We start from the raw sequence: 22,084 nt of genomic DNA, 5'->3' as shown, positions 1-22,084 counted from the left end.
TATTGTTCTCGGCCATCAGTCTCCTCGACATAATATTTTTTTAACAATTTCTGTTGTTCAACGTGTGCTAACTTTGCTCCTAATTTTTGGTTCTTATTCGATTGGGTTTGACTTCCCCTTTTGATAAATTTCTGATAAAATATAAAACGATGTGTTCATAATTCGCAATTCAAACTATATCCCCTATAAATAAAGTAATTCGTTTTCAAAATTTTAAATGGCGTTATTCGAAGGATAATTGGGAAGTGAGTTACGAATGAGAGAGCGAATTAGAATAGGGGAGTGAACTACGAGACCTAGGCGCTATGGTGTGGCACCTATAATTGTTTACAGTGATGCCCATAAGTTTGATCACAACAGCTGATTGCTATGGTATTCTAATTTCCTGGTCACTGCTCATGTTTTCTTTAATTTCTTCACTTTTGACATGAACAAATTAATGCCATTGTAATATATATCAGCTGTTAATATAGATGACAGTAAAGCCTCCTTGTCTTCCATTTGGAAGTCCGTAGGTTCGAATCTCCGTGCATGAGACACCAAAATTATAGAACCAGTTTTCTAATAGCGGTCGCCCCTCGGCAGCCTATGGCTAACCTCCAAGTGTATTTCTGCCATGAAAAATCTCCTCATAAAAAATATCCGCCGCTCGGAGTCGACTTAATACTATAGGTCCCTCCATTTGTGGAACAACATCAATACGTACACAACAAGTAGGAGGAGGAGCTCGGCCAAACACCTAACAGAAGTGTACGTGCCAATTATTTATTTCATTATTTATTTATTTCTTTGTGGATTTTTTCCCCGTTCCAAAAGTTATTAACAAAAAGCACTTTTATAATATTGCCCTTCCCTACACTAAATAAACTTTTTTGTTCAATTTTTCATTGTACTCCGCAAAGTACAAAATTATCGTCATTTAGTTTGAAAAATATGTTTGTCGATCATGAGACACTATATCAAAATAAAATATAATCGACAAAAGTCTATTCTACTGCCAGTCAATATTCGAAAATTGCGTTTTTCTTATATTTCATAAGATTTCTAAGAAGCGGTGTAGAAGTTTTTTAATGTCATCAAGCTTCTTGCAACGTTAACCGCAGTACCATTTTAATTTTGTGATTTAATTTCGTTACTTCCATTTCGTTTTGCGGCTTTTCAAAACATTTGGTCAGCTGTTGGTTCGATAACACAACAAATACTTACCCATCTGCAGGCAATTAGTGGACTGCTGCAGCTGCTGATTTGAAACTAATTCCAAAACTTGTGCAATTTTTTTGTTTTGCAAAAATGGTGTTTCAAATTGTGCGATGTTCACCTACATTGGCCCGCAATGTGCAGCAACTAAGCCGCCGTCATTGGGCGGTAAAATCACTAATCACGAGAAGCTTGGTAAGTAGTATTTCCATTGCCTGCAACAGTGCGTTTAGTTAAAGTCCTAATATTTTAGTGGGAAGGTGATTATGTAATGATAATTATTCCAAAAACTTGCATCATTTATTGTGAAAAATACTGTGCATGAGCCGACTCATAAATCCTTTCAACGGACTCAAACCGATTCAAATAAAATTTAAACTTAATAATTCATTAGGTTGATAACGAGTTGACTACATACTTATGTATGTATAGCAAATCTACCTGTGCGGTTAAATTTAGCAAGAAATTATCCATTGACGAATTACGTATACATTTAATATATTTTCCAGGCTTCTCTTGTCACATATATACAATTCTTATTACAAGTACTATTTACGTAAAATTTTATAAGTAGATTTACCGGTTTACTCATGAGTCTTGTTTCCTTTGTGCCGACATTGCTAATAGCGGTTGTATTGGAAGAAATGTCATGTTACTGACACATTCCACTACATATTTTTGCACGTACATGTGCGGTGCTTGGTTCAATGTGTCCTAATAACAAGTTGTGAATCAGTTGTAAAAAGTGAGGAAAACAGCAAGGAGCTCATTAGTGAAACTTTGTTTAACCTCATACTTAAAAAATGGTAAGCAAATTAAGCTAAGTTATTTTAAAATTTAACAGGTGAAAAAATAGATGTGTAACATAATGTAGAGAATGTTCTGCCATTCTTGGGCAGCATATGGATTTGTATGTAGTATATGGATGTATATATTTATTCTGCCATATATGTACGTACATACAGGTTATGTACATATGTATAATAATAATGAAACAAGTAAATTAAAAATTACAAACATTACAATTGTGCCAACCTTTGGTATCTTCCAGGGTAGCATAGTATATTAGGTCCGCTATGTTTTTATTTTATTCGTTAATGACATACGTTTTTGCTTCTCATCAGTTAACTTTCTAATGTATGCCGGTGATTTAAAAATTTACTCGATGGTTAGAAATGTAAACGACGGACTTTATGGCGCACATAAAGAAATGCCACCAAATAACTCGTTTCGGACCTCATATTGTATTTCGTCTACATTTTTAGATGCTGTAAATGAGTTTAAAGCTCTAAGAGTATATACATATTAAAAATTTAGTTCTGCAACGCACATTAACGGGTTGCATACGTCCAGAAGGGATAACAATAGAAATAAATATAAAACAATTTTATACATTGTTTATTAATACTTAAACTTTATAAAAAAATGTATTTTAATTTTTCTTTACAAAACTTACTATACAAAAAATTACATGACCCAAAGGACAATGAAGAAAGTGGCACGGTCTGCATCATTTTTCCTTGAAATGTTGATGGATCTGTAAAAAGTAAAAAAATCTCTTGTAAAATAAAGTTGTAGTTATAATCTGTCCGATCCGGATTTTTGAATTTCGAAAAATTTTGCAATTTACGGCATATTAAAACTAAGTATGCGTTTTACGTCATAAAAGTCACACTTTAATTATGTTTATAAAATTTTTCAATAAAAATATCAAAAATCAAATCTATAGAGAAAACACTTTCGACTATTTACAAAAAAAAACCGCATCAAAAAATATTAAAAGCTGTATGAGTTATCATGCAGACCGTGCCGGAAAAAGTAGTTTCGAGAAAAACGAGTTTAAAGTTTGAGGTACAGGAGCGCGCGGTCCGCTCTCTACCTAGTTAATGGGCTGTAGAGGCTATAATATTGGGAATTCCCATATGGGAATTTCACAATATGTTTTTAAGATACTATACTTTCGAAATATCGATAAAAAATCGATTTTTGAAAATTCTGGACGTATGCCACGACTTAACTATGATATTTCTAAGTCTTTTGCAATGTTTGCTTTCATACGACGAAATAACTCTTCCTTCTCAGATCTATATACTTTGAAGTTATTCTATTCGAATTATGTCTCAATTAAAAGCATTTCTATGTAATAGTTTTGTCTAGTCTGCCATTCCGAATTCAGAGAACGTAGGTTCAAATCTTGGTGAAACACCAAAATTAAGAAAGAGTTTTTTCTAATAACGGTCGCCCCTCGGTAGACAGTGGCGTGTGTATTTTTGCCGTGAAAAAGCTCCTCATAAAAATAAAAAAAAATATCTGCCGTTCGGAGTCGACTTGAAACTGAAGGTCCCTCCACTTGTGGAACAAATATATATGTATATATGTAATAGTCTTGCTATTTCACTTCTCTTTTTCAATTTTTATTTAAATGCAATTGAAATATTACTTAATTTTACTTGTAACTAGTCGGTAAGAACTCTAACTTGTCTTTAAGAATTCGTAACTTCATAGACAAATTTGAAATAAATACTTACCATAAATGTATACATTTGCACTCAATATATTTACTATTTGTTTATAAGGAATGAACATACTCTTATTTGAATTCAATAATTTACTCAAAACCCAATGTGTAATTAGTAAATATGTTTTTATGTATTGTATATATACATTAACTAAAATCAATAACCATGAGCAAGAATGAAATAAACGGAAAATAGGGTAGCCGGTTGTGGACTTAACACTTTACTACTAATTTACTTGTGATAGTAATTCATAGTACACTGTAGGTCCGTTAAGCCTTTTATCTGATTAACTGTTGTCGGCTATTTGATGCATTTGAAATACATATGTAGAGTACATAAGCACCGCACATGCATTGTAGTTATTTTTTTGAAGTTTCGTTTTTGATATCGAACAAAAGACTGCGGTTGCGAAGGTTACTGGAAACGAACAAAGTGTTACGAAATCCATTCCCATCGCAGCCGGTTCTACGTACCGGAATGACTCTGGCTGCAGCCCCAGTAAACTAGCCCTGTCTAGTGCCCTGAACCTCGCCTATTGTCACTGGAAAGCGCTGCTCTTAACACTTTTTCTCAGGGCTGGCATTGAGCCTAACTCTAGACCCGAAGCTTATTTCTACTGCGTTTGAAAAAGGCAGTTCCCCCCAAACTCCACTTCGGTTAGATATAATCAGTGCAATGGGAGGTGCCATCTTAAGACCTGCCTTAAGACACATAGGGAGTGGTTGTTGTTGTTTTTCTTGTAGCAGTTTACTAAACCCTCTCGGTGCAACGTAGTTAGTTCGTCTAGCTCACCTAACGGTAGGTCCAGGAGGGGTGTTTGGTGAGTAGGTTTGATGAGGCATATGAAAAGGTAGTTGGTGTTGTTGCAGCAGTAAACTTAACTGTCTCATCTAATGGTAGGCCCAGGAAACCTGCTGTTTCGACAGGTTGGGTCCAGAGCGAGAGGGGTGTTAAATGAGTGGAAAGGTGGTTAGTATTGTGCGGTGTGCCTTCACATGCTGTACATATTGTATGTTGTGCATGTCGGGGTCGATTCTGGATAGGTAGGTGTTTAATCTGCTACTGTATCCAGAACGTAATTGGGCCAAAGTTACGTGGGCCTCTTGGGGTAGCTGAAGCTCTGCAGCTGCAAAAGCCTGCGGTTTCAGAGGAAACGAATATAGTGACACGGAATCCATTCATTTTACTCCAGTCACCTAGCCTCTACTTTGCGTAACGCGCTAAGGCAATCACCTAGCACCATAAACGGAACCTCTACGGCTTTTCGGAGGTCGCCAGAGCAATATCACTCCCTCCTCTCTGCATCTATTCAATAGTGAACCGAAATTCCAGCAATTTCGCGTTCAATATTGGCTCTGAGCTCACAAATCGTCGCCGGCTTGTTACTGTAGACCAATGACTTCTTCTTCTTCTTAATTGGCGCGATAACCGCTTACGCGATTTTGGCCGAGCTTAACAAAGCGCGCCAGTCGTTTCTTTCTCGTGCTAACCGGCGCCAATTGGACACACCAAGTGAAGCCAAATCCTTCTCCACCTGATCTTTCCAACGCAGAGGACGTCTTCCTCTTCCTCTGCTACTACCAGCTGGTACCGCATCGAATACTTTCAAAGCCGGAGCGTTTGTATCCATTCGGACGACATGACCCAGCCAACGAAGCCGCTGGATCTTTATTCGCTGCGCTATGTCTATGTCGCCGTAAAGCTCATACAGCTCATCGTTCCATCGCCTGCGATATTCGCCGTTGCCAACGTGCAAAGGTCCAAAAATCTTACGCAGAATCTTTCTCTCGAACACTCCAAGCGTCGCTTCATCGGATGTTGTCATCGTCCAAGCTTCTGCGCCATACGTTAGGACGGGCATGATGAGAGTCTTGTAGAGTGTTAGTTTTGTTCGTCGAGAGAGGACTTTACTGCTCAGTTGCCTACTTAGTCCAAAGTAGCACTTGTTGGCAAGAGAGATTCTACGTTGGATTTCAAGGCTGACATTGTTATCGGTGTTAATGCTGGTTCCTAAATAAACGAAGTCTTTTACAACCTCAAAATTATAACTGTCTACAGTGACGTGAGTGCCGATACGCGAGTGCGCCGACTCTTTGTTTGAAGACAGGAGGTACTTCGTTTTGTCCTCGTTCACCACCAAAAACATTCGCTTTGCCTCTTTATCCAGTTTGGAGAAGGCAGAACTAACAGCGCGGTTGTTAAGGCCGATGATATCATACCGACCAATGACTTCACATAACCCCAAAACGGGACGGCTTGTTAAATGGACTGTAAAATGGCCGTAATGCTCTTAAAGTAGCAGCAACAGAACGATTATTTTCATAAAAAATTTGCACGATTTGCAATCGTTGCTCAAGTGTGTAGCGCTCCATGATTAAATGTATACTAATGAAGTTTATAAATGACAAGCGAAAAATAAAAAATATTGCGTCGTTCGCCCTCCCTATCGGAAAAAAGTTGAAGCGCACCTATTGAATACCCCTATACATACATGTGTGCAAAGAAAGCTCAAAGAAACTCTAAACAACAATTACTAGCAATGATTTACAAGTGAAAACAAGTTCACATTGAGTAGATTGTCTCACTTTTAATCGACGCTTACGGATAAAAAATTGTGTGTCTATTTATAATTTTTTTTCATAAGTTCTCAACGAGACAAATAGCAGCGATCAACAAAATTCATAACATTCATTCTTAAATAACAATACTATGGAGGATACTGAAGACTGCGACTGCCCTGATGAAGTGAGTTTTTACATACATACATATCTGTATAGCCATTATAAACATAAGACATTTTCCATAACTATTGAAGGATGTGCATACATATGTACATAGATAGAAGTACACTGTGCAATCTGTAAAATAGTCACTGGTTCACGTTGTCAATTCCTTGAATTGGTGATGGTGGTGCAAGACACACGTCATGTATACATATGTACATACTGGTGCGTTTTGCCTCGAGTTAATTAAAATCTTTTCAGAATTTTTAACTTATCTAAAATACGAGCCTTATCTAAGGTCTATATCGCTTATGCTAATCGTGGCCTCAGCTGCAGCACAAAACGTCCAGCATTAAAGTAGGGATCGTCCAAAGCAGTCCGCTGACTACAATTTCTATCGACTCCGCCACAGTGGAGGGAATTTCACCAGACAAATGCCTTCAAATCAGCCTCTTTAAAAAAAAAACAAGACTACTAGTGCTTGTTCAATCTTTCGTTGACATTTAGCTTTCAGAATAATTTTCAAAGATAGCTTTTTATATAAATATTTAATTAACTATTGTATGTACTTACATTATAGTACTGGTCTAATGCCCGAATACTAAGAAAATATTGTATATAAAATATACAATTATTTGCGAGATCGATCTTGTACGCTATTCGTTGTTTGTCGGGGGGCAATCGCATTAGAAAAAACTATTTATTCTCGGAAGTCACGTTAGTCACACTTAGTTCATTCATCTATGAGATCTTATATTTACTCATAAAAGCTGTAGCTCGTCTTGATTTCTTGCACGTTGAGTAGTAGAATTAGTGGTACGTAGTAATGGCAGAGATTAACACTTGGGCTTAAAAGTCGCGGGCCTAACAAAGAAAGCAAGTTTTTTTTTGTTCAAGATTAGCTTTACTCATCTACGTAGTTTCCATCAACAATAACGCAATCCATACAGCACCGCTTCGTACCACTTTTGTAGAATGATTTATCTTTTGCCTCAAAATAGGCCTCAGTTTCAGCGATAACTCTTCATTCAAGCGAAATTACTTATTGCCGAGCATATTTTTTAGGTCTGCCAGTAGTCGCTGGGAGCCATATCTGGCAAATATGGTGGATGTGGATGTGCCATTGTTTTAATTGACTTGTGGCCCCGTGCTTCGTCTTGAAAGTAAGCAAACGCGGCACCCACTTTGAACAGAGCTTTTTCATAGTCAAATGCTCATGCAATATAAAGCCAAAACGTGTTTTTGATATCTTTACAATGTCATATAACTTACGCAACTTCACTTTTTGCTCGGTCAAAACGATTTTGTAGACTTTTTTGATGTTTTCTGATGTTAGCCCCTCATTTGGACGTCCACTGCGTTGTGCATCATTGGTGTCTCTACGACAACGTTTGAAGTCAACAAACCATTGTTTTATTGTTGTTTGTGATGGAGCGGAGTCCCCATAACACTGTTGAAGCTATTGCTTCACTTGAACGGTATTTTTTCGCATCAAGAAGAAATGTAAAATTAAAACACAAAATTTTTTTTGGTCCATTGTTTTGCAAGTAACAAAAGTAGCGTCGCTCTTAGCACAATAACTCACGAACTAACGAATAGTAAATCATAAAATTCTAACAACTATCGTTTTAAGGTTAGTACTAACTGAAAAACAGGTGAATGCTAGTACCATGAAATTAACCAATGAAACTAGTACCATCTATGTGTTAAGTCCGGAACTTTTCAGCTCTTGTGCTAAGTAGCCTTACTTGAGATCACACTGATTGCGCAAAAACCAACCTTTAATAATGAGGGCCGCCGTAGCCGAACGGGTTGCTGCGTGATTACCATTCGGAATTCATAGAGAGAACGGTGGTTCGAATCTCGGTGAAAGACCAAAATGAAGAAAAACATTTTTCTAATAGCGGTCACCCCTCGGCAGGCAATGGCAAACCTCCGAGTGTATTTCTGCCATGAAAAAGCTCCTCATAAAAATATCTGCCGTTCGGAGTTGGCTTAAAACTGTAGGTCCCTCCATTTGTGGAACAACACCAAGACGCACACCACAAATAGGAGGAGGAGCTCGGCCAAACAACCAAAAGGGTGTACGCGCCATTTATATATATATATATAATTATGAGGGTCATATTAGCAGCATAAAAATATTAGACATCCATTCTTGTTGTGCAACAGTATACAAAAATCCATGTAAATTTGTTTAAAGATGTTGCAGGAATGGTAGAGTTTTGCCGATTCGGTCTGGTAACAAAGTATGCCTCGACTGGCGTGAGTACCTTTTTCTCAAGTTTTCCGAATTGGGCAGGAACTCTTAGAAGTTACATGAGAGTTTTAGGTCGTCTTTGACATAGAGACTACACTATCATTTTTGAAAGCAGTCGCGGCTCACATAGCAAAAAAAATTATAAATGCATATCTGTGGTCTTTTGTCTAAACAATTTATTAGACCTTAGTAGTTTTTTTTGTTTTTTGTTTTTTTTTTAGATCAATAAATTTAGATCTTATATTTCATATATTTTCATTTCAAGTTTTATAAGTATATAGGGATTAATAATTTTCAGCTGTGACTAAATATGTAAATGTTTGCATATTGGATTAAATTGCAGCAATTTCGTTTTAGTTCAATAAATCTGAATATCTGATAGCTTTTTTATTTCAGTTTCATCGAGATGGATTATAAAATTCATCTGTGACTAAATAAAAGTTTGAATATTGCATTAATCCTCCTTTGGGCATCTCTTTAAAAACCTTCGGCTTGGCACCCGAGACTGGCCTTTATTCGACCTGTTCGAGGATCCCTTTTAAAAGTTTATAGCCATAAACTGATAGAAAATTGAATTTTGGAAAGCTACCTGTAAGCTGAAACCGTTAGCTATAATAGAAATATGTTAAATTCACGTCCAAAGTCTATGAAAAAGTTTGGCCAGACCCGGGTGCCCAATGGAGGGTTAAATACCAACAATTTACTGATTCTTAGGTAAAACGTGCTATGCTGATTTAAGTTGTTTTGTTAAAAGTCGTTTTAAGTTGTTTGTATAGAGATATGTATATGTACATACATACAAACATATTTGTATCTACATGAGTTTTGTTTCGCTTTATTTTACTACACTCATATAAAGGGTCCTTCAAAAGTAACTCCCAGATGTCAGTAGTGAATAATTCCTAGACGGTATCTTTTTTTTTACATCTTTGTCATTTGTTAAGTAGACAGATAGAATAACGCGTTAAAACTATTTATTTAACATTTCTATGAAAGTGATCGATATTTAAGAGTTTACAGGGTGGGCCATATAGCGTTCGCTTTTTGAACCACCTATTTTTTTTTGAGAATGGTAACACAAATGACATATCAAATGTGTTCATAATTTACTTTGACATTTACGACGCTTGATCAAAATTGGAAAATATTGAAAACCTATTTCCAAAGTGTTGAGTCTTCTTTCCACGGTGTAACTTGTCACACTGCCAAAGTTACACTCGAACTTTTGGCTACCGTTTTTGAAAACCGAATAATCAGCCGAAATTCCGATATCAATTGGCCGCCTCGGAGCTGTGATTTAAGCCCGTTGGACTATTTTTTGTGGGGAGCCGCTAAGGACAAATGCTATGCGAACCATCCAGAGACGATTGATGCTTTAAAACACGAAATCGAAGCTGCCATTCATGAAATTGGAGCCAAAACAATCGAAAATGTGCTTAAAAATTGGGTTGATCGAATGGCCTACTGTAAAGCCAGTCATGGCAGTCATTTGAACGATATTATTTTTCATTCATAAATAACAATGTTTAATCTTCAAAATAAAATAAAAAGTTTGAATAAATATTCATTAGTTTTTTTTTATAGCCGATTCAAAAAGCAAATTTTACATGGCCCCCGCCTATATTTATATATAATTGGCGGTTACACCCTTTATTGAGTGAGCGGAGCCCCTCCTCATATTTGTGGTGTGCTCTTGATGCTGTTTGTGACCGCTATTTGAACAAACTTTTTCTATATTATCATTTGCTGTTTCATGGCCATAGATTCGAACCCGGGCCCTTTTGAAGCCATTTGGTTATGGCTTCCTTAAGAACAACATATCGCAAAATTCATGATTTTTTGGTGGAAATAATCGCCCGAATGAGTCGGCAGTTCAAAGGTTGGTGCAAAAATTTCAAGAAACTGGTTCTGTAGAGGATAGAAAAAAGAGAGGCATACCAAAAAACTGGAGAATATTGCTGCTGTAGCGCAAAGTGTTGCTCAACAACATTCAACATCCATATCTGGACGTTGTATGTTGAGATATAGGCAGGCATTCATGAATCGACTGTTTGACGGATTATACCTGTAACGTGCTCATGGTGGACATTTAAATTATGCCATCTTTCACACATAATTGTTGCGTGTCGTATTTTCAATAAAAATAATGAGAACTGAAAGAATCTAAATTTTCTCATTCATTGTTTTAAAACAACATCGAGGCGCGTCTTTTGAAAGATCCTTTATGCATATGTATATATTTCCGCTGTCCCATGATAAGATTTTATTACCGGCGTATATGTTTTATTTTTTCCACTTGCTAATTAGCTTATATACCATATATAAAGTAAATACGCGTTAGTTCATTAGAACAGGTTCTTTTTAAATTGAATTTATTATAAGAGGGACCTGCTACTTTTTAGTGTTTAGTATTCAATTCTATTTACCTGCATTTTTACTTACATACATACGTACATACATATACGCGGCATATATAATACAGTCGAACTTCCATATAGTGAATTCGCACGGGACCTGAAAATCACTTCACTATATAGAAACTTCATTATAAAGAAACATTGATTTTTTATGTAACTTTATTTAAAATAATCAGTGAGTTTGGTTTGAATTACAGTCTTCCATTTTTCATTTTCAATAAAAGCTTCCAAATCATGTAGAGAGTTGAAAACATTAATCGGCACGTCACTCCTCATTTCCACAAAGGTTCTGAAATAATATTTACATATTAAATTTTTGTTTGACTATAAAAAGATAAATGCTTACCAGGTTCAGCTGGACTTTCAAAAATGCTGTTGAGAATATCTTCTTCGGATGGGTTGTCCCAAGTCTGCACACCATTATCAACATTTACGTAGTCATCAAACGATGCTTCGATATTTGCTACTTTTTTAAATGAAGACTGTAAAGCAGCCAAATCCGATATTGAAAGAAGGTCCTCTTCATCCCAATGCTCAAATGGAATCTGCATAGCATCTTTTGAAAATCCAGCCTTTTTAAAACAGTTGGCAATTGTTTCTGGTTTAACATAGACATTCCATACATTGCTAAGATTTCGAACTGCTTGCAGCAAGTCTATGGCCATAACAGAATTTCCCTCATCCACTTGAGTCAATATATTCGTTAAAATTCGTTTTCTGTAATGTTGTTTCATGTTGTAGATAATGCCTTGGTCTATTGGTTGCAGTAACGAAGTCATGTTGGGAGGAAAATAAGCGAGATGAATGTTTCTCAACTTGTCTCTTACATCTTTAGGGTGGGCAGTGCAGTTATCAACAAAAAACAACACCTTTCTGTTTTGATCACAAAATTTTTTGTCGAGTTTTGCAATCCATTTCGTAAAAATCTCACTGGTCATCCATGCTTTTTTGTTAAACTCATAATCGACACCTAAAGATTTTATCCCCTTGAAGTACCTCGGATTTTTGGCCTTTCCGATTACCAGCAATTTTAGCTTTTCTGATCCTGTCATATTGCTTCCCACCAGGACAGTTATTCTCTCCTTGCTTTGCTTCCCACCAAATCATTTTTCATTTTTGAATGCCAGTGTTTTAGTTGGCAAGCATTTGAAAAACAAAGCAGTCTCGTCGGCATTAAAAATGTCGTTAATGTTGTAATTTTCAATTAATTTCGGTAAGACGTTCGTTACCCATTCATCATGGTTTTCTATGTTGGCGTCAGCACTTTCCCCCCATAATGTCTTTTGAATAACGCCATGCCGACTTTTGAACTTGTCTAACCAACCTGTACTTGCCTCAAATTCGTGGTGTCCTAGTGCTTCCGCAAAATCTTTAGCCTTTTGCTTCAATAATGGTCCAGATAAAGGGAGATTCTTACCACGTGCAACGAGTAACCATTTCAGCATTGCTTCGTCAATATCCTCAAAATGACAAGGTCGAAATCTTTTGCGTTTGGTATTTACTGCCAAATCCTCCGCATTTTTTAAAATCACTTCCTTATTTTTTAAAATATTTGATAAAGTGCTGGGAAGAACTCCGAATTCATTGGCAATATCTTTTTTTTTTTCTTTCCTTCATTAACTTTGTTAATCATTAATAACTTTTTTTCAAGCGAAATGCTGCTTCGATGCGTCATTTTAACTTCAATCACTGAATAAAACTGTAATAGCTCAGCTCTTTCTGTTTTAATTTTAGGATTCCCCTCATTACAGTTTGTCCACATCTAACCGTAATTTTTTGCAACAGAAAACTTTTGAAAAAAATTCACTATATGGAGACAAAAACTTAGGACGCTTGAATTTCCAGGTGTAAAATTTGTTCATTCTATAGAAAACTTCACTATATAGAAATTCATTATAAGGAGACAAAAATACACCGAAAGTAGAACGAAAAAGCAGTGTCTTCGAAACCAGTTCATTATAAGGAGAGCTTCATTATATGGAAGTTCACTGTAGAGAAGTTCGACTGTATAATCATTCCCCTATCATTCTTGATAAATAAATATGGTAGATATGTCTTGGGTGACTATTATTTTGTGGCTATTGTAGCCGAGCCTAATAGGTCATGATATACGAGTCATGTCTAGTTGTCTGAGTGTCGTGTGCTTGAGTTACACTTTGGGTATGCAGCAACAAAATTACAATTTTTATTAAATGGTGAATACTGCTCTGCAGCCAATGGCAAAGCTCTGAATGCATTTCTATTTAGGAAAATCACTATCGTTTTTAGGTGCCTTTAAGTAGAAATCAATTAAGATTCACCAACAAATTGGAGGAGAGATTCGGCATACATCTATGAATTTTTCATTCTCCACGTTATAATTAATCATAATTGAAAAATTGGGAAAACTTGCCTGAAAATGGAACAATATTAGTTTGTGAGAATTTCATTGTTACTATGCCTGGGAGTCATGAATACTTTTCCTTGCTTCAACTTTTTTATACGACTTTGCTACAAACATATATAAATTGACTAATTCCCTTTTAAGATTACAAATACAGTAAAACCTCCTAAGTTGGGTACCCTTATTATTTGGACACTCACACAAACTGGATTTTTTAAAGATTACAAGTACAGTAAAACCTGCTAAGTTGGGTACTCTTATTATTTGGACACTCACACAAATTGGATTGAATGTTCTGCATCGAAACAAATTAGTACTAAATGCCCATTTTCTTATTGCAAATGCTGTTAATATCTATCTTGGAAGTTGGGCACACTTTTTACGAGTGCGCCGACTGTTTGTTTGAAGGCAGGAGGTACTTCGCTCAAATTTTAATTAATAGGTATTAATTTCAATGTTTTTTATGTTGGAAAATTTATTTAACTGCTATCGCCTGTGGTCAAATATTCAACCAATAATGATTATCACTGTAAGTAGTAGGTTATATCCAATTTCCATTGAACTATACAAAGTTTGTATGGGAGATGCCACGTCCCCTTTCCATGCGTACCAAATTGCACCAAACGACAGGTATTGGCAATTTGAGTAACTGTATCAAATTGAATCATCTTAGCTTTTGTGGTTCCGGAGAAAACCGATTTGGAAATTTCAGTTTTATGGGAGGCACCAAGCCCCTTTTTTCAATACCTACTATTTTTCACCATATGTACGGCATATATAATTTATGTATTCGTGCCAAGTTCAAATTTCCTAACTTAATTGGTTTTAGAGATATATATAGATTTTCACATTTTGGTCTATAGGTCTGATGCCCTCTATAGGAAGTTATTTCCTTAAAATTGGTGCACGTTTCATTGAAATCGGGCGAACGCTACACTCAAAAAAGGGGCTAAAGGCGGTTTTTTAGTGTGACGTATTTAAATCGGTTTGATTTTTGAAAACTTAAAATGGTAAAAACAGAAATATTGCTAGAATGAATAGTTTTTATTATAGTCTGGTAGATAATTTCTTGGTATTTATTTTTTCAATATGACATCCGGCATATGACCACCGCGGCTACGAGTTACATGGTCTATTCTACGATCAATTGTGTCCATATGGCGTCAAGAGTGGCTTGAATATTGCATTATCTCGATTGCTAAGCGCCTTGTATGGCAAATTGCGCCGTCTTGTTAGAACCAGATGTCGTCGATGTTTAGCTGATTAATTTTGTGGTCAGCATGCACGTTAGCACTTGCCATTTATCGTAACGACAGCTCCTTCCGCATTTCGAAGGAGATAAGGATGCCATTAGTGCTCCATGAACTTCGCGAAGATTTTTTTTTCAAAGCAAATTTTTGCAGTTTGGAAGAGTTTTTCTGACGTTGAACGTTTCATGATGCCTTGTCAAGCAGTGATGGTAAATGATTTTTTGAAAAATCCCTACACAGCCCAAAAAAATTCCCTACTTTTCCCTACGCTTACAAAAAATTTTCCCTACAAAACTCCCTACATTTTTTTCTGTTGTGTTTACACTATAATCAGACACTTGCAACGTCAAAATTGAATTATTTGCATAAGTTTTGGACTTGGTGCTGATTTGCCTCTTTATAATAAAAACAAATTCTAATTCAAATATATGTAAATACACATATTTATTATATTATAAACACATATAAATATAAAAAAAATTCAGCAAAAAGACTAAAAATTAGACTTTTTCATTACATTTAGTTCTGTTTAAAATAAGAAAAACTTAAAAAGAAAACATAACAGAGTTTTTAAACTAAGATCACAAAAATTACTTTCAGTTCATTTTCTAAAGCTAAGTTACTATTGTAATAAAAACAATACAAAGGTTTGTATTTTGTACTCATTTGCGTTTGGCTAAGGAACATAGTGTCAATATTAAGAATTTCTGAGTTACTGCACGTGATCATAGAGTTATGCAGATACCATTTTCTTGAAATGAGATTCATTGTATTGAAATTTGCAGCAATCTTGACTTTCGTCTTCCAAAAAAGAACGAATAATGCAAACCGAAGTTAAAACTTCATGACTGAGCTTATTCCTTTTTTTGGTGCGAACATCTGTTACGATAGAAAAAATTCTCTCGGAGTCTGCATTACCATGAGGTAAAGATAAAACGAACTTCGCTACTTTAGCCAAAATAGGAAAAACAAAATTGTCATTGAAATTTTTAAGTTTACAGACTTCGCTCCAAAACTTTTCAACTCCCATCTTTAAAAGGTTAGATTTCTCGTCTTCAGAGAAATTGAACTCAAACGTTCTCCACTCTTGTAGGAGAGAGTTGGCATCCACACATACTATTTTACAAATGTTCTCAAATGTGAGATCATTTTTGTTTCCCTTTACTGCCATTGCAACTTCTGGATTTAAAAACTCAATTTCTTTGAATAGCTAAGTTTTGAGCGGTAATCTCCTTTGTATCTCTTCCAAAGCAGTAATATAAAACTGTAGACAATCTGTTCTAATTTTGTTTGCAGCCGTTTTTGGAACAGTTTTTAGGAGCTCGTTACATTCAAATCCGAGAAAAACTTCCTCAAGCGGTAGAGAAATATGTGGCGATCTAACAGCACAAGTAATGTTAAGCTCAGACTTTTTAATAAAATTTTGACCTAAGCCTAAAAATATTTTGATTGATTCTCGTTGGAGTACCTGTATTAAAGGTGCTTTCGACTGAAAAAGTGCGTTTAGAGTATTGAAGTAATTGAGTACATACTTGAGAAAAAATAAATAAATCTTATTGCATTGGTTGTTGAGCTCCAATAAAATCGCCTCTGTTGATTTTAATTTGTCCTGCGTGAAAGCTTGGTTGAAAAATGCCAATAACACATCCCAGTTTTCTAATACACTTTCGACGCATTTGTGATGAGAGAGCCACCTGGTTGTACAAGTCCGAAGGATTTTCTTTTTCTTCTCGTTTAGCATTTCCTGCAGAGCTTCTAATTGCGCGCATCTTTTGGAACTTCCCGAAACGTACGAACCGATTTGCCGCAAAAGGTCCTCAGGTCCTCTGGGTAGCGCTAAACAAGCCTTACTCGCAATAATTGCTGCAGAATGACAGATGCACTTTACAACTATAGCGTTTGGTATGTCTGCCCGATCATTACACTGGCACCATCGCTGCACATACCTTAAATGTAATAAAATATTTCATTAGAAATGTTTGCATATGCTGAAAAAATGTATTTTAATTGCCTATTATGTTGTTGAATGGAATTCCAAGAGCTAAAATGGATTCTTTAAAAATTCCGTACAGAGCTTCTGCAGTGCAATCAGTTCTTATTGGAATTAGATCCAGCAGCTTAACCACAACCCGCTCGCTTTCCTCGTCGAAAAATCTCACCAGGAGACACATATGCTTATTCAATCCGATGTCTGTGCTCTCATCGATCATTACGGAAAATTTGTTTACTTTTAATTTTTGAACTAGATTGTCTTTATCCACTTTTGCCAATACATTTTTTACTATGCTGGTGCACTTCTTTCTTCCGAGCTCACAGTTTTTTATAATTTCCGAATCCGGCACGATTTCTTTTAATAGGGGGATTAAATGGTCCACCACTTGCAACGCACATTATGCTCAGCGAAGAACATGCTAAGTCTTATTTCGAAATTTTTTGAACCATTTGGTTTACACGGATTTTTCTTAAAAAAACTGTTTATTTTAAGCGTCTTTTTTGTTGCCTTTATATTTTTTTGTGCATTTTTGTTTCAGCGTGCTTCTGCAAATCAGACTTACCGCAGTTCAAAACTTTGTCGCACGCAGCGCATTTGCATTTATATACATCGTTATCCACAGCTTCCAGCCAGCCACTGAAATTGTCGTCGTCAAGCCATTTGTTATTGAATTTTTGTTTTCTATATTTGCATTGTTTTTCTTGGTGTTCCTCCGAAGAGTCAGTCGAAGAGAAGGAGCTCATTTCTGTAAAATATATGAATTTTAAATATAAAAATAGCTAAAACTAAAATAATTGCAAACTTACCTTAAAAGTTGTTGAAATAATTTGTATATTTGTATATTTCACACGAAATCACGCGTTTTATTCAAAAAAAAGTGAAAAGCAGCAGAAAATGTAGGACAACTAACAATTATCGCGCGAAGAAAAAATTCCGTTAGCGTTAACGAAGAAAAAAGTGGCAATGCTGCCATATTAACGCTTTTAAAAGTATGCTGCCATAAGGAAAAAAGTATGGCATGAAATCTTACTGCGGATTTCTATTTTAAGTGAACTTTTTTAATTTTTTCCGCAATTTTTAAATTTTTTCTGTTCTTCTTGAAAATTCCCTACATTTACAGAATTTAAAAAAATCTGTCCTTCTTTTCCCTACACCCACATTTTTCGACAAAAATCCCTACATGTAGGGAATTTTCCCTACATTTACCATCACTGTTGTCAAGTCTTACTGAATAGAAATGTGAACACAGCCATTCTCAGCTGTCAAACTAAGGTTATCGATATCTATAGTTCGCATGCAGCTTAAAAAACACCCTATACATGTAATGATAATAATACGTTCACATGTGCATGGACAATTGACAATCAGCTGGCAATACTGTTTTGAGAGGTTTTTCTTCATAGAAATTATTTTGGTGGAATATTCGGTGTTTTTGGTTTCTTTAATTATTATTAACGATATGAAGAAAATACAAGGAGAAGGAATAGCTAATTTAATTGCGCAATTGGCTGCTAATAATAAACAGTTGGAGGAAATCCGTAAGCGATGTTTACTGAGGTTGCAAAAAAGTATGGCAGGAATGCGCATGGAATATTCATTATTACAATTTATAATAAGTAATTTTTCGCATGCGAAACTCGTTTTTTTCTGTTATATAAATGCATAAATAATAATACCTAACAAAAATTTTATTAGAATTATGCTTACAGACCTATTTTCTTTGCCGGCATCCATTTCATTTAGTTTTTATTTTGATGTTTCTCCTCACATTCGTAATAATAATGATCGATAACACAGAAAATACAGGGTTGTATGTCAAAAAGTATCGTTATTATCTAGGATTATTTTATTATCTCAAATTTTGGGAGAAACATTTTGTATGGAAAATCGTGCTTTTTAATTACGAATTTTGAGTTAAGAGCGGAAAGTAGATCATCTACTTATGTATACATATGAAAACGTATTATAAGTGGGGAAATTTTTAATTCGTGGCGATACGTTTACCCTTTTTCGATTGAGTGTATGTATTTAAAATTAGACACACGTAGATCTGAAAGTTGTGCAATTCAAATTGTTCGGAATTATTAAAGTGATGAAAAAATCACAGTGAAAGATTAATAAAACCCAGGTGATAGTCAAGACAAGTACATTAAACTGGTAATCTGCATACTGCCAACGAAGCTTCGTCAATTTTGTATTAAATTCAGTCAACAATGGCACCTTTTTGACACGTTGGACTCTCGCATGAGTTGGACTGAATACTCTATACCGCCAGTGTACCACTTAGTCGCGTTTTACTGTAATATTTTGCGTGTTTATGCACATAATATTTGCTTTAGTCAAGCCTCTAACGCTATCAGACAATAAATAAAAATTGCAATAAAAGCTTTTGATAAGAAGATAGTTGCGTTTACAATTTCTACGCTCTCGTACCCACAGTATGATAACACATTTTGCTCAAGCCGCGGAACCAAATCTTTTTTTAGCTTATCTACACTTCTCAGTCTGCTACATAAAAAGACCACCAAGCTGAATCGACCTGTTAATCTACTTCAGTGTATGAACGACTGAGTTGTAAAGCAGTACATTTTCATAATGGTACGGACAAAGACTGTGAATTCACATAAGCCTGATTTTTTAGTATTCATATGCATACTCGTATATACATAAATATTTACATAGGTGATAAATCACTTGAGTTTGCATTTTTGATTTATAAATTTTCTGTTTTTTGTTTTTATTTGCAGGCATCCGAATCTTATCGCACAGAGTCAGACACATTTGGCGAACTGAAAGTTCCCGCTGACAAGTATTATGGCGCCCAGACTATGCGCTCCAAGATAAATTTTCCCATTGGTGGATCGACCGAGCGCATGCCGGTAAGCCCCTACAGTTTTGATTACTGTTACAAGTTTTTGCTTTAAATATTTTCATTTGTATTCTTTCAGCAACCGGTTATTCAAGCCATGGGTATTTTGAAAAAAGCCGCCGGTGAGGTGAATAAGGAGTTTGGCTTAGACGCCAAACTAAGTGATGCCATTTCAAAAGCTGCTGACGACGTTATATCTGGCAAATTGTATGAAGATCATTTTCCCTTGGTGATTTGGCAGACCGGTTCAGGAACACAAAGCAACATGAACGTGAATGAGGTGAGCGATGATATCGATTAAGCTCCGAAGCTACCTGTTGATTGATTGGCATTACTTACGAGTACATTTCCGTTGCTGCCATAACGAGTGTGATATTCGCTTACATTTTTTACTTTTTCACTTTTTAGGTGATCAGCAACCGTGCCATTGAATTGTTGGGTGGTGAATTGGGCTCAAAGACTCCAGTTCATCCGAATGATCACGTGAACAAGTCGCAGAGTTCGAACGATACCTTCCCCACAGCTATTCACATTTCGGTCGCTCTAGAACTGAACAATAATCTGAAGCCGGCAATACAATTCTTGCACGATGCTCTTAAAGCTAAATCGGCTGAATTCAAGGATATCATTAAAATTGGACGCACCCACACTATGGACGCAGTACCGCTGACTTTGGGTCAAGAGTTCAGTGCCTATGCTCAACAAATGGCATATGCGCTCGATCGCATCGATGCTGTTTTGCCGCGTGTTTATGAGTTGGCATTGGGCGGTACTGCTGTTGGTACTGGCCTGAACACGCGTATTGGTTTTGCGGAGAAATGTGCAGCGCGCATTGCTGAACTTACCAAACTCCCCTTCGTATCAGCTCCCAATAAGTTTGAAGCGTTAGCAGCTCGCGATTCTATGGTGGAGGTGCATGGTGTTTTGAATACGATCGCCGTTAGTCTTATGAAGATTGGCAATGATATTCGTTTTCTTGGTTCGGGTCCACGTTGCGGGTTGGGTGAGTTGATGCTGCCAGAGAACGAGCCGGGCAGTTCGATTATGCCTGGCAAGGTCAATCCAACGCAGTGCGAATCGCTCACCATGTTGTCGGCACAAGTGATGGGCAATCATGTAGCGGTCACAATAGGCGGTTCCAATGGACATTTCGAGTTGAACGTTTTCATGCCGCTGATTGTCTCGAATGTTTTGCGTTCCATACGCTTGCTATGTTAGTTCAACAAAGTATTTATTTGTAAGTAGATACTAATTTTCTTTTTTTCTTGTATTTATCTCAAAAGCTGATGGTTCCCGAACATTTACCTGCAATTGCGTTAATGGTATACAGGCAAACCGTGAACGTATTGGAAAAATCATGGCTGAATCATTGATGTTGGTCACCGCATTAAATCCACACATCGGCTACGACAAAGCTGCCAAAATTGCCAAGACTGCACATAAGAATGGTACCACATTAAAAGAGGAGGCCATCAAATTAGGCTACCTCACTGCCGAACAATTTGAGCAATGGGTTAAACCAGCAGAAATGTTGGGTCCAAAGTAAATCCATTGATATTAAATTGATAATTGTTTGTCTACTTAAATTGAAATCGATCAACGCTGTGAAAAGAAAAAACTCATGAACACATTACAAAACCAGTTCGGAAATAATAAAAATCTTCTCGAGTTTACTGGCGATTTTTACAATGGCGAAGTATAGTACATATTTTTTTTATTTTAGGGTGCTACCGTTGGAATCATCACTGCAGAGGCTTGTGAGCCTAAGCCACCTCTCAGACGAGTCAAGAGAAATCTCTTCGACCGTTCCCACGACAGTCGGTTCTACATAATCGGAAGGACCCGGATTTATACTCGACCAAGGTGGCCGCTGTAGCCGAATGGGTTGGTGCGTGACTACCATTCGGAATTCACAGAGAGAACGTAGATTCGAATCTCGGTGAAACACCAAAATTAAGAAAAACATTTTTCTAATAGCGGTCGCCGCTCGGCAGGCAATGGCAAACCTCCGAGTGTTTTTTTGCCATGAAAAAGCTCCTCATAAAAAAAAATTTTTTTGCCGTTCGGAATCGGCTTAAAACTGTAGATCCCTCCATTTGTCGAACAACATCAAGACGCACATCACAAGTTGAAAAGCAAGGGTGAAAGGACACCACTCTGCGGTACGCCTTGCTTTATTTTCCTCTGTTTAGATGTTTGGTCTCGAAATATCACCGACGAACGACGACCACTCAGGTAGTTCGAGGTCCACGTCTTCAGCCCTGGCGAGAGTGTCGACTGTAAAATGTCATCTAGTAGCGTGGCGTGGCTGACTGTGTCGAAAGCCTTTTTTAGATCCAATGCTACTAGGACAGTCCTCTCGCAGGGGCGGTTTTGGTTGAGGCCGCGGTTTATCTGGGTGTTAATGACGGTGAGTACCGTGGTGGTGCTATGCACTCTTCGGAAGCCAAGCTGGGGTCAGGTGTTTCGTAAA

The 22,084-nt window shown here is 36.6% G+C and overlaps 1 protein-coding gene across 4 annotated transcripts; it reads left to right on the top strand.

The window, feature by feature from the left end:
- The first annotated feature begins 1,195 nt into the window (after positions 1-1,195).
- On the top strand, positions 1,196-21,284 carry LOC128858693 (fumarate hydratase, mitochondrial-like). 4 transcript variants are annotated; one of them, XM_054095162.1, is made up of 5 exons: positions 1,196-1,392; positions 19,490-19,621; positions 19,691-19,891; positions 20,020-20,824; positions 20,895-21,284. In XM_054095162.1, the coding sequence occupies exons 1-5, from the start codon at positions 1,291-1,293 to the stop codon at positions 21,155-21,157; spliced, it is 1,503 nt and encodes a 500-aa protein (XP_053951137.1). In that variant the 5' UTR covers positions 1,196-1,290; the 3' UTR covers positions 21,158-21,284. The 4 variants fall into 4 exon arrangements, with proteins under 4 accessions (XP_053951137.1, XP_053951140.1, XP_053951139.1 ...); XM_054095165.1 differs by lacking the exon at positions 1,196-1,392 and adding an exon at positions 1,902-2,003; XM_054095164.1 differs by lacking the exon at positions 1,196-1,392 and adding an exon at positions 6,371-6,461.
- Positions 21,285-22,084: the final 800 nt, after the last annotated feature.

Source organism: Anastrepha ludens, chromosome 3 (genome assembly GCF_028408465.1).
Source record: "Anastrepha ludens isolate Willacy chromosome 3, idAnaLude1.1, whole genome shotgun sequence".
Classification (NCBI taxonomy): Eukaryota; Metazoa; Arthropoda; class Insecta; order Diptera; family Tephritidae; genus Anastrepha; species Anastrepha ludens.
This window is presented reverse-complemented; position numbering and strand designations above follow the sequence as displayed.

What these genes read in the sequence shown, in the direction of transcription:
- LOC128858693 (XM_054095162.1), top strand. Translation starts at nt 1,291, where the DNA reads ATGGTGTTTCAAATTGTGCGATGTTCACCTACATTGGCCCGCAATGTG. An exon ending in CACTAATCACGAGAAGCTTG is followed by an intron (nt 1,393 to 19,489) that starts GTAAGTAGTATT and finishes TTTTATTTGCAG; the next exon opens with GCATCCGAATCTTATCGCAC. An exon ending in GATCGACCGAGCGCATGCCG is followed by an intron (nt 19,622 to 19,690) that starts GTAAGCCCCTAC and finishes GTATTCTTTCAG; the next exon opens with CAACCGGTTATTCAAGCCAT.